This window comes from Monodelphis domestica, chromosome 2 (genome assembly GCF_027887165.1).
Source record: "Monodelphis domestica isolate mMonDom1 chromosome 2, mMonDom1.pri, whole genome shotgun sequence".
Taxonomy (NCBI): Eukaryota; Metazoa; Chordata; class Mammalia; order Didelphimorphia; family Didelphidae; genus Monodelphis; species Monodelphis domestica.
The window spans coordinates 481,106,681-481,118,974 of record NC_077228.1 but is presented as its reverse complement, the minus strand read 5'-3'; the positions used below and the strand labels follow the sequence as shown (position 1 = coordinate 481,118,974).

The window sequence follows — 12,294 nt, the reverse complement described above, 5'->3', positions numbered from 1 at the left end:
GATGTTATTCGGCTTCTTTCATGGGTTTCCCAGTACAGATGGGGGAGGTGATCAACTGAACCAGAGTTGGAAAGCATGGCTTTCCAGAGTCATTGCATCCAGAATTATTTCAGGTTCACACTTTCCTTTATGCTAAGAGTTATAGGTCATTGGATGTTTGTGTTGATGGACAAAGTAGGTTCCAATGACTCCCCCATTATGCCCCTAAAATTGTTTGCCCTCTTTCTTACCTACATGCATTCTCTGAGCCATGGAGTTAAGAGTGTGAGGCCATTGAATGCCAACACTAGTACAAGAGGCTTCTTTGGAGATGGCACCACCTTGGCTGTGACGGTGGCCAGAGTATAAAGGGCAGTCCACAGGAGATTTATAGTAGATTATATTATTATTATTATAGATTTATAGAAAGGAGGCTTTGGGATCTAAGGACATGGGTTCAAACCCTTCCTTAGTTACTCTGTATGACTTTGAGCAAGTTGGTTTTTGGGCTTCATTGCCCTCATCTGTAAAATGGGGGTTGGGGAGGTAGGAGATGTTGGAATGGGCAAACTCTGGTACGTTTTTAAATCTATGATACTTTGAACAGAGCTGGCTCAAGTCTGTAGGACCCAGACTTTAGTGGGGTGCTCCCCAACAATGGTGGGCTCTAGTATGGACCCCTGGGGGATGGCAAGGAAGGGACTGTTTATTTAAGATGCTTTCCCCATCATTAATGGTAGCCCAAAGTCCATGAGAATGCCAAACACTCTGCTTTGCTCTTGTGCTCAATTACCAGTTTTAATGAGATAGTGGAAGTCAGAGAAAGCTGAGGGCAAGGTACCTTAAAAAAATAACAGTGAGCATTCATGGAAAACAAGGAAATAGAAGGGAGATAAGGCCAACATTCACTTTCATTGGGTTGGGGAAGGAATAACAGTGAACATTTATGGAAAACAAGACAATAGAAGGGAGATAAGGCCAACATTCACTTTCATTGGGTTGGGGAAGGAATAACAGTGAACATTCTGGAAAAAAAGACAATAGAAGGGAGATAAGGCCAACATTCACTTTCATTGGGTTGGGGAAGGGGTAAGCTATTATCCCATTTCTCCATCAATCAGCCAACCTCCATTTTTGGACACTATCTTGGGATCAACCTGAAACAAGCCCAGTTCAACACTTATTAAATGTCTACTATGGCACTGTACCAATCACTAGTCAGGATACAAAGAAAGAGAAAAGCCAGACCCTTATTCTCAGGGAGCTCAGAATCTAAAGGAAGAATAAGTTAGAAAGAGGAGATATTAGAGATAATAAAGAGAAGGAAGGCACAAGAATTAAGAGGAACCCTCAGGCTATGCTTACTAGAGAAGGTAGGATTTTAGCAAGAATTGAAGGAAATCTAGGAAATCAGAAAGTAAAGAAGAGGAGGGACAACCTTCTAGGAAGGGAGGGCAACCAGGGAAAATGCTTGGAGTCGAGGAATGGAGATTTTTGTCCCAGGAATAGCAAGGAGTCAGTGTCACTAGATGGAAAAGGGGGAAGCAGTAAGGGATAAAAATGTCAGAAAGGCTATGAAGGTGTCTGAATGCCCAACAGAAGATTTCCTTTTTTGTTTCTGGAGGTGATAGGGAGCCACTGGACTTTATTGAGTAGGGGGAATGACAAAAGTCACACCTACACTTTAGGAAGGTCACTTAGGTGGCTGAGTGGAGGATGGACTAGAGTGAGGAGAGACTTGTGTTGATGAGGCCAACCAAAAGTCGATTTCAGCCATGAGGTCATAAGGGCCTGTACTAGGTGGGTGGTAGGTGTCAGAGGAGAGAACTAGATGTCTGTGATATGCCATGAAAACAAAATTGAAAGGCAACAGAATAGATAAAGGGGGAAAGGAATTCACAAGGACACCTAGAGGTTGTGGGCCTGGGAGAATGGAAGGAAGGTGACACTTGACAGTACTAGGGAAATTCAAATCAGTGGTTTGGGGGAAAAGATACTAGTTTTGGATATTCTGAGTTTAATATATCTAAAGGGCATCTAGTTTTGCAAAAATCTATAGAACACAGTACTGTGAAGTGGGTGAATGACAATGTCAAACAAGGATAAGGAATGAGAAAAGGTCATTGGATTTGGTGACTGAGACCATTAGTAACCTGGAGAGAGCAGCTTGGTTTGGATGTTGATATCAGAAGCCAGATTTTAGAGTGAAGAAGAGAGGAAAGAGATAGAGGCATCATTTGTAGAGTCTTCTCAAGTATAGCCACACAGGAGAAAAGAGATATGTGATGAGTTAATAGGGATGGATGGACCAAGTGAGAGTTGTTTGGTTTTTTTAAGGCTAGGGAAAACAAGGGCATGTTTGTGGTAGTCATTAGGGGAGCAGATGGTAGATAGATAGGAAAGATTGAAGTGAGAGGTTGAGATGATCTAGAGGGCCATCTGCTGGAGAGAAAGGGATGGAAGGGATCTCTAGTGCACGTAGGGGGGTTGGCTTTGGCAAAAAGAAGGGCCATCTCTTCAGGTCAAATAGGAGTGAAGGTTGGAGACAGCGACTAAAGGCATCTGGGAGAGGTGAACTGAGAAGGGGAAAAAGAAAGTTCTCAGTAAATGACCTTAATTTTTTCCCCTATGAAATGTGAAGCAAAGTTCTCAGCTGAGAATGAGGACTCAGAGAGTTAACTAAGGAAGGATTGAGGATGGATGAAAAGAGCCACTGTGATGAGAGAAAAAAAAATTGTCTTGATGCTGTGGGGTTCCAGTTAAGATTACAGAACAATTTCGTAGCGAATCCAATTAGCATGGCATTGTGATTTTTCTCTAGCTTTGTTTGGAAGCATTTGAGAGAAGCAAAGTTGGAAATAATTTGAGGCTATGGCCTGGTAGGGAAAAACATCAATGATAGGATAAGAGGGAAGGAATTCAAAAGAAGGGTGGAACTGAACTGATTCACTAAGGGGATGAAGAATAAGAGTTTGAGGTTATTAGGCAGAGGGAGAAGTAGAATGAAAGTAGATAGTGATTGGATAAAAGAATTTAAGAATTCACGAACATTTCAGAGCATTTGTGGGCAATGACAAGATCAAGGGTACAATCATCTCTGTATGTCTGTGGTGGGATGGAAAGTCATGGGAAATGAGCAAGTTGAGAACTTAGGGGGTAAAAGGGTTTTAGGGAATATCAATGTGTGTTGAAGCCCTACCATGAGGACAGGAGCTGGGGAGGAAAGACTGTGAGCCAGAGGTACAGAATAGTTCCTCTGGGCAATTGGTATGAATGGTGATATCTTCCAAAGATCTTGCTCTAGGACTCAGGAAACCTATTAAACCTTTCTGGACCTCATCTGTAAGTGGAAGCATAATAATACCTCCCACTGATATACCATTATATACCACTACTAAAGCATCTTCCTCACAACTACCCCATGAGTATTGTTCTTGTCGCTATTATATACATGAACTAACTACCCTATTTACCCCACGAGGGCTTTGAAAAGCAAATGTAACTACTGATCATCTAAGAGGATGGATAACACAGATCCCATGAACAAATGAAATTCACGGATAAGGCAAAAATTGCAGTTCAGTCAATTGTTTAAATCTTTTCTGTGAAAGGGCATTGTACTAGTCTTTCATCTCCTCCCAAAGCGGTGACAACTCTTCTCATAAGACCACTGGATCAGGGATACAATAAAGCTTCAGATTTTTAACCGTATCTTGGGTATTTAAGTAACCAGAAAAGCACGTAACCCCACTGGTTATTTATAGAGGGCTTTGGTACCTACTCAACCTTGAAACTTGAAAGGATAACAAAGATGTTTTTATAAACACACAAAAAGCTTCAATTCTCCCCTCACAACACAGCAAAATGTTTAGGGTCACAACACAGATGAGGACAACACAACTCATAGAATTTCCTTATTTATTAAAGAGCAGAAATAAATTTTGCTTAAATTTCATACAAAAAAAACAAACATTAAAACTTAGTTTTTAAAGTCTTTCCACTGGAATAAAATTGAGAAATAAGTTGGCTTTTAGGTAATATATTTATTTAAAAAAATAAAAGTAATTGACAAAAGATACCACATTATGCTTCATGCTGAGAGGCTCTGCCCCAGGCCCAGAGGCCATCATTCGTTCTTCATTAGTAACACTTGGCCTTCTTCTGTAATGTAAACACAGGAATCCCTTAAACCCAGACTACCAGTGACTGGCACTAGCTCAGCCACAGTAGCCAGTGGGATAACTCTGTGCCATGAGCTGAGCTCCTTAGTAAAGAAAATTTGAGTGAACACTAAACAAGTATTTCACTAAAAGATGATGATTTATTAAAATTATAAAGTAGCAGTCTTGTGGTCTGTAAATAGTATACATTAGACATTTTCCATTTTTGCAGCTCTGCTCCCCAGGACAAGTTTATTCAGTATTCAAAGGTAATGACAAAGACAAGGCATTATTTCCTGCATGCTTTCTTGGGCCAAAACCAGTAAGACTACATGTATGTTTTACAGGATAGGACTTGGAATTCCCCTTTCTCACAGAGGCTAGTTAAGGAGTGTTACCAAGAACGAAGAAGTTATACAACATTGATTATTATAAATTAGATTTGTTCTTATCAACACCCATTCTCCTCAATATTTTCATTTTTTTTGTGCAGAAAAATCTGCTTCCTATTTCTCATTACAACAATTAAGTCACTAATGATGATTAGAATGTGCTATGGAGGCCTTGATTCTGAAGACATGTATGCGCAGGTGGGAAGCAATCTGATTGCAGACACTGACACAGTAGCGAATCAAATCAAATAAGGAGAAGACCTGTAAGGAAAAGAACCTTTTAGTCTTACAAAGTATTTGGACCCTCTCTGATCCATATGGAAAAAACCCCAAAAACCAAAGCATCTTTCTCTTAGCCCCTGAAAAGCCAAATAAATATAATTTCTGCATATTCCATTCATTTAACTAGGCAGAGTTAGTATCTGCAAGCCATTTTATTAGTTAGGGTTAGCAGTTACTAAATGTAGGGTTCAACTATGACTATTGCATAATCATTAAACTAAGAAATAAATGAGATTTTCAAAAGCCCTAGAGGCATCATTATTTTCTGATGGCCTCAATTTAATTTACACTCATCACAAATTCAATCAACAAGAAATCCATGTGCTTCATTATCTGAATTATTAGAAACCTAATAAAACTTAGGATTCTGTAAGAAGTTATAGACTGGTCTCTCGAAATGACTAGTTTACTTAATGAGGCAAACAAGTGTATCACTTACCAGAGCAATCCAAAGTACAATATATTCATCAATAAAGCTGTTAAAGTACTGGTCCAGAAACAAAAGGGCAGGACCTATGAAGGCTGTGTCATGCAGACACATTTCACTCTTGGTCATATGCGCAACCTGTGAGCAAAAGAGAATTTGGCAGTAAATCTTCACCCTGGCTAATAGTGTGGTGCTACAGTTTGGTTTCAGAGAATATTCAGCTGCATACAAAAACCAAAACCCATTATAAAGGAAATTAGCTTCACTATTTCAATAATCGGTTATTTTCCATAGCTTCTCTATGACTTAGTGAGTCTTTGATATTTGTTGTGTACTCAAAAACTCCCCCAGGTGGATTGAGCCTCTCCAAGGCTAGACTATTTCTCAGACAACAGACCTTCACAGTCTACCTTCAAAACCTTTCACAACATGGTGCCTTGGCCATCGCCTCTTACAGCCTGCAGTCACAACCAAACTGTGATGAGACAGTGGTAGAAAGCCTCTAAGGGATGGCTATCTCAGGTGAGACAATGGATTTCCCCAATTCCCACCACCCTGAGAATCCTCAAAGAAGATTAGAAAAGCCACTTGTGAGATACTTTATAGAAGGGATTCTTCCTTAGGTGTTGGTTGGTTTGGGCCTCCAAGATCCTTTCCAACTCTGAAGTTCTTCAATTATATGTAATGATCTAATTATGTCACTCCCCTGCTCAGTGAATGCCAATGACCCCCTATTACTTCAGGATCAAAGATAAAGGTCTCTAATAGGCATTTAAAGCTCTATGTAGCTTTGACCCTTTTCCCCTTCCCAGATCTCTTACACTTCACTCTCCTCCACTAACTCCACCATCTATTAGACAGTGGTCTACTTGCTATTCCCTGAAGATGACACCCCTGCTGTGGTCCTGGCTGTCCCTTCAGGCCGGGCTCCTTCCCAGACTCAGTTCTCATCCCACTTCCTGCAGGTGGTCTTTCCTTGTCATGTCATACACATCTGCATGCACCTGGGTGCTAAATAGTGTCTTCTCCGTTAGATATATACTCCCTGGGGGCAGGGGTTGTTCTTGGCCTTTCTTTGGATCCATAGTACCTGGCACGTAGTAGGCATTTAATAAATGCTTGCTGACTGTTTTGAGACCAATTTGCAAGGAAGGCAGTAATAATAATGGCTGACACTGATTCAGTGTTTTGCAGTTTATGAGCTGTTTTTTCCCTCAACAACTTGAAGGTAGATAATTAAGTGTCACTGTCCCCATGAGACAGAGAAGTCAGATGATTTTCAAAGAGATGAAGGGATTTGCCTGAAGTCACAAATCAAATGACCAAAATGGAACTCAAATCCAGTAGAGGGTGCAAAATGAATTACTTGGGAAAATAGAGATTGTCTCTCAGTCACATACATGGAAAGAAAAACTGGCTTTTGTCCAAGGAAGTCTTCTGCCCCAGTGACAGGCAGGGGTAGCCACTGAATGAAGCTGTGATTCTTTGCTTCCTTCCTCCTGGCTTGGCCTATGGCTAATTAGTGTCATGTTGGACAGGGAGAGTCCAAGGCTTGTAGTATAAAGACAAAGGATAAGATTGCAAGCTGGCATCCTACACCAAGGGGTGGCACAGGTAGGTCACTATATGTGACAGAGGACTCTTACCTGGCTTGGGAAAGCTAATATATATGTGAAGAGGAGCAAAGGCAGGCTCCTCATTCTTCTATATGCAACTCGGCTGCCTGCAGATGGCACCCTGGAAATTCTAACTCAGGGCCCAGGTCCAGGCCCACTAGGGCTTTGAGTCTTCTCTAAGGGTGAAATGAGGTATTGTCCAAATCCATAATTCTTAAACTAGAGGACACTGTGACATTCTAGCAAATGAGAGGGAGGATAGAGAGGAGAAAATGTAGAGCTGTAACTGTAAGAAAGTGGTAAAATATTAAACTACACAACATCAAAAGTGAACTCGACTCCTCCTGGTCCTTCTTCATCAACAAGCATTTATTAAGGACCTAATTTGTCCCAGGCTTTGCTCAAGGTGCTAGAGATACAAAGAATGACAAAAGATAGACCTTGACCTCAAGGAGTTCACAGTCAAACAGGTGGAGACATGCCTTTAAGATACACTTTGATACTAATAAGATGTGGAGGAAAGGGGTAACGACCCTTCAAGGCAGACCCAGGGAATTGCAGGCTGAAAAAGCTTAAGAATTACAGACAGAAAACTGAAACAAAAATGAGATGTCGTATTTTAGTGCTTACCACAAGCTTGTTAGTGATTTTAGCAGCTACAAAACCAAATGTCAGTATATAAAGACAGGGATGTTTTTCAAAGAGTTGAACAGCTGACTTCTTATAGATCATTGCAGCTAAGGTAATCACTGATCCAATATGGAGGAAAGGAGAAAGGACACTTGTTCCCTAGATAGAATCAAGAGAAGAAAAAGAGTTAACACAGTGAACCCCCAATGATACCAAATGGATTTGCTGAGAAGTCTGAGTAGGCTGGAGATTCTCCTCTAACTCCAAATTTGTGGAATTTGTGGAAGCTGTGCCTGACAGCTGTTTCTTCAGCTGAACAAAGAACCAGCTGACCAAAGTAGTGACAGCATGGATTGATTAAGAAAAAAACAAAAACAGAGGGATTCTTCTGTGAGTTCAAATCTACTAAACATAAATTGGAATATTTTTATAAGAAGGTTAACTTTAGTTAATATAAGAAGCTGTGCGCCCTTAAAGTTACTGTATATTTGTTTTTAAGGCTAATAGGGAAAACCAAATTAATATAATTGTGGCCATTTTTTCTTAAAGAAAAAAATTTAAAAGGAAAAAAAAAAGTGTTTCTTAAGGTTCAAACTGGAACCAGAAATAGCAAGTGAGGGTACACTTACTGCTATGGTTGATCCATTTTTGCCAACACCACCTGTGAAGATTACACGGAAGTAATTTGTACAGGAGAATATGGTCCCTGCTACAGTACAAAGTGCTGGAAAAATTTTCATTTGAATATTCAGCACTGGAATCTTTAATGGGAGAAAGAGAACATAATTAAAACAGGTATAATATGAAATAAACCCATATATTTATTCAGAAAATTCAGTACTTTAAAACCATGTTCCTAAATTTGTAAGCATCCTCTCCCCTATCCCTGTGGTCCCATTTTTGGAAAACAATAATAAAGTATGCTTTCCTGTTCTCTCCTATTAGAGACAATGCTGTCACATTTAAGAGAACGAGACTTAACAGCATTAATTTTCATCTGTCTTGACATCCTACTTTGGCAAAGTAAGATAACAGTACAAGCTCTTTCAAGAGTGAGTAGCACAACATAGGTTTCCATGTGTAAGTCAAAACTACCCTGGAGTGAGGAACACAAAGAGCTCTCTTTAGACCTTTCCAATACATACCCTGTTCCTCTTGACCTCTATTCTCCGATCACTTATTGTTATTTAATAGCAGTGGAAGAAAACATTTCAAACAGGAGAGAACAAAGTCTTGGACTGGATTTAAAACATAATGGCACAAGGGAGAAGTTTCCTAACCCTACAGAATTAAAGTTGTTAGTACAAGCCAAAGGTCCCTGAGGAAGAAACTTCAAAGCAGGCAAGAAGGCCCCCAACCCAAGGGTACCTCACTTTGGTATGAGCCTACACACAAAAACATTTTTATAAAATGGGATTATTTGCTTTACTCAAGGATTCACCACATAGTTCCTTTGACCAGTGAGTTCTCTCCAATTATAGTTGTTTATTGCTTTTTAATTCTTTAATAACTACAGGAAAGACACTAATAAACCTCTAGAGGAAGATACCAAGGATGGTTCATAGAACTGGGGATTATGCCACACAAGTATCAGTTCAAGAAATTGGGGACTTTTAGCTTGGAGAAGATTTAGGATGGACCTGACAGCAGTCTTAAAATGGGAATGGCTGTCATGTAGAAGAAAGATTAGGACTGTTCTTTACCTGGGTCTCAAAAGGGAGAACTAAAGGAAATGGAGAGAAGATATAAAGTATGTTTTAGTAGCTATAAAGAAGAGCTTCCTAATAACTAGGGCTATACCAAGGTAGAATGGGTTGCCTTGTAAAGCATCAACAAAGGTCTTTATGCAGAGACTGAATGACCACTTGTCATGGACATTACAGTACAGTCTCTTGCTAAGGAGAAATAGGCTGGGTTAGATGACCCTTGAGGTGCCTTTTCAGCTCTGAGATTTTTGTGTCCCTAATATATAGCCTGTCAGACATGTAACTATCATATAAAGTGAGGTATACTTGCAGTGTGTTTTTAAAGTCCATATTTCATTAAAAATTAGTCCTCTCCACAAATAAATCTCTTCTCCCACCAAAGTTTAGCTTTTGTCCACGTATTATATATATATATATGCATATATATATACACATATATATACATATATACACACACACACACACACACACACACACACATACACACACACACACGAGTTTTGGGGGTATTATGTCCAATTTTAAAAGCACATGGTGACAGTAAAATGGAAATAGAAACATTCTAGTAGTTAATTGCATTTGCAGAAGAATATAGTTGCAAGATTAAAAGCTCACCAATGAATTAAGGTATAATGTTTTAGCCTTTTCTTATAGTATAAAGGAAGTAACTGTGAGTTTATGAAATGGAACTCTAAAGAAATCATTTCATTATAAATCTCAATTCAAAAGGGAAAATAATGTAGACAAAAGCTAAGTTGTGACTAGGGAACTGTCATTGTTTCACAAATGTATCATCTTACACTATTCCTTCAAAACACTGCAGAACTCAGTTTATTTACAGAACTCTATGACCTCTTGCAAAATTGTACTGCAAAACTGTTTTTTCAAAGCATCTGTTGATGTTTTATGTTGTTCTGTGGAAGATTTTAATTTCATGAATTCCACATACTGATCCAGATTAAAAATGAGAACATTTCCTAAAATTCTATCTGGCACATGTTGGAACACACTGAACTGCTCCCTTCACCTTCCCCGCTCCCAATTAAAAATTCATTTTCAATAAAGGAGGAACAGTACTGCAGCTTGGAGCTCCAAAAACATTCTCTGCTCCAGCTCAGAAAATCACAAAATCATCTCAATTCAGCTATACCTCGCTAAAATTCAATTTACCTCTAGTAATTTCTTTTATCACTGTGTTTTCCTACACAGGGACAAAGAAAACCTTTGGCAAAGATAAAAAAGCCATCTTCCCCCATTCTGAAATGAGCACTAAATAAAGGGAAACCCCTACACCACACTGGTGCTAACACCCATGGTATAGGCTAACCTTGATATAACAGGCTTTTACTGTACGTAGTTTTTATGTTTTGGGGGACACGATTTGACCCATGGTATACATCCAAATCTGTGTAATAAAGATCTGTGCCATAACAGAGTTCTACTGTATTTAAAATTTGATGAAATCACTTTAGGGTCATGGAAGCTCATATTGGTGCCCTATGAAAGAAGAAAAAAAAAGAATATAGAGCATTAGTACAGCCGGGCAATTAGTACATGGCCTGGGCCACAAAGCAGAGAAATGGGCAGCAGGCCTAGAGGGAAAATATAAGCTGTTTTCCTCCTTTCTCTTACCTTCTCTGTAGAAGAACCCCTATACAGGAGTCCAGGTACCCTGCCCTTGCATGAGGAAGGCAAGAAGTCAGCTTCAGGGTTGCAGGGGAAGAAGGACTAGGGTCAAGTGAATTTCCAGTGTCAGAATATCACCCTTAGAGCCTACACTGGGATATAACACTTAGGCACCACTATTTAATCCACATTCTCCCTTCCCCTTAAGACTAGGGGTTGGGGGTGGGGGGGTGTCACACTGACAGTAGTGATCACCTACAACTTTTCTTTGCCTCATTTTCTGTAACAATGTTCTTTTGCATCTCAGAAGCAATGAGCTATTGGTCTGTCATTTCAGAAAACTTGCCAACAATGAGAGCTGCACTGACCACATATTACTTCTAGCCTAGCAGAGGACCTGAGTTCCTTTTATGTGGAAAGAGGTATCCTTTTAGGCAGTTTGGATAGAGTAGGGTAGGTAGCCTACATCAAAAGAGACCTCTTGGACACATTTAGATTATAATATAGTTGAATTTATGCATCAAAATGATACCTATCACCAAGAATGAGTCAAGGGCTGTGAAAAATCATAAAATCTCTCTGGCTCATTTTAGATTACAATTATTCTTGAATCTTTGAAGAGGAAAACCAGTTTGCTAAATTTTACCAATAAGTGCGCTATAGTGGCTCAAAACTTCTACTTTAGTTAATTCAAGAATAAATAGATACTATCATCAATATTAGGCTTAGCTATCATCTCTCCCAAAGAATTTAGGAATTATAAATATTAAGTTGAATATATAATATATGTAAATTATAATTATATAAATTATTGCTGCAATGTAAATGCAACCATTAATGTTTCTTAAGGCAATACCAGACATTGTTATAGGCTGAATAACCAACATTATGTTCACATTGTTTAAGTGATTAGTATTTCTAAAACTAGTTTAATCTGTGCTCTTCACCTCATCAATATAATAAATGAATTTGAGGCACACTAGGCTCTAAGACTTGAACCTAATTTTAACTGTTAGTAGAATTTTACCCACAGAAATATTCATCTACATACATGGAGTTCTAGGACATATTATTGCAGAATTGAAGAGTTCTTTGGAAACCTTAAAATGCAACATAACTTGTCTGCTGTTATTAACTGGAAAAGCAATATGACTTAAAAAGGGGGATGGATTAGAAATCCAATAGAGGAATGACTAAATAACATTATCCCAATATAATAAAGGCCTTGATTTTTTTTTTTATCAAACTGGAATATCTGAAGATAGTTCTGAGGAGTGCTAACAAAATATGTTTTTTAGTAACAATATACTTTTCTTCAGTACTGTAAGGATCACATTTCTTCAGTTGTGGGGATTCCCTCCACTAATGCCTATACAGCAATTCCTCTACAACTTCTTAAAGGGTTTTTAAGAGTTGCTGTGCCTGAAAAATTCATAGCCAACCTGTTATAGCGAAGCTAATCCTTAGGCAAGACAG

General features: G+C 39.0%; 1 protein-coding gene across 2 annotated transcripts in view; it reads right to left on the bottom strand.

Annotated features, from left to right (window-relative positions):
* Positions 1-3,880: 3,880 nt before the first annotated feature.
* Positions 3,881-12,294, bottom strand: part of CEPT1 (choline/ethanolamine phosphotransferase 1) — a 43,184-nt gene continuing 34,770 nt past the window's right edge. For both annotated transcript variants that reach the window (XM_007485122.2, XM_001372784.4), the window contains exons 6-9: positions 8,116-8,247; positions 7,487-7,645; positions 5,253-5,378; positions 3,881-4,792 (exon numbers count right to left, since the gene is read on the bottom strand). In XM_007485122.2, the coding sequence (XP_007485184.1) occupies positions 4,673-4,792; positions 5,253-5,378; positions 7,487-7,645; positions 8,116-8,247 (537 nt within the window). In that variant the 3' untranslated portion in view covers positions 3,881-4,672. The remainder of the gene's footprint in view (positions 4,793-5,252; positions 5,379-7,486; positions 7,646-8,115; positions 8,248-12,294) is intronic.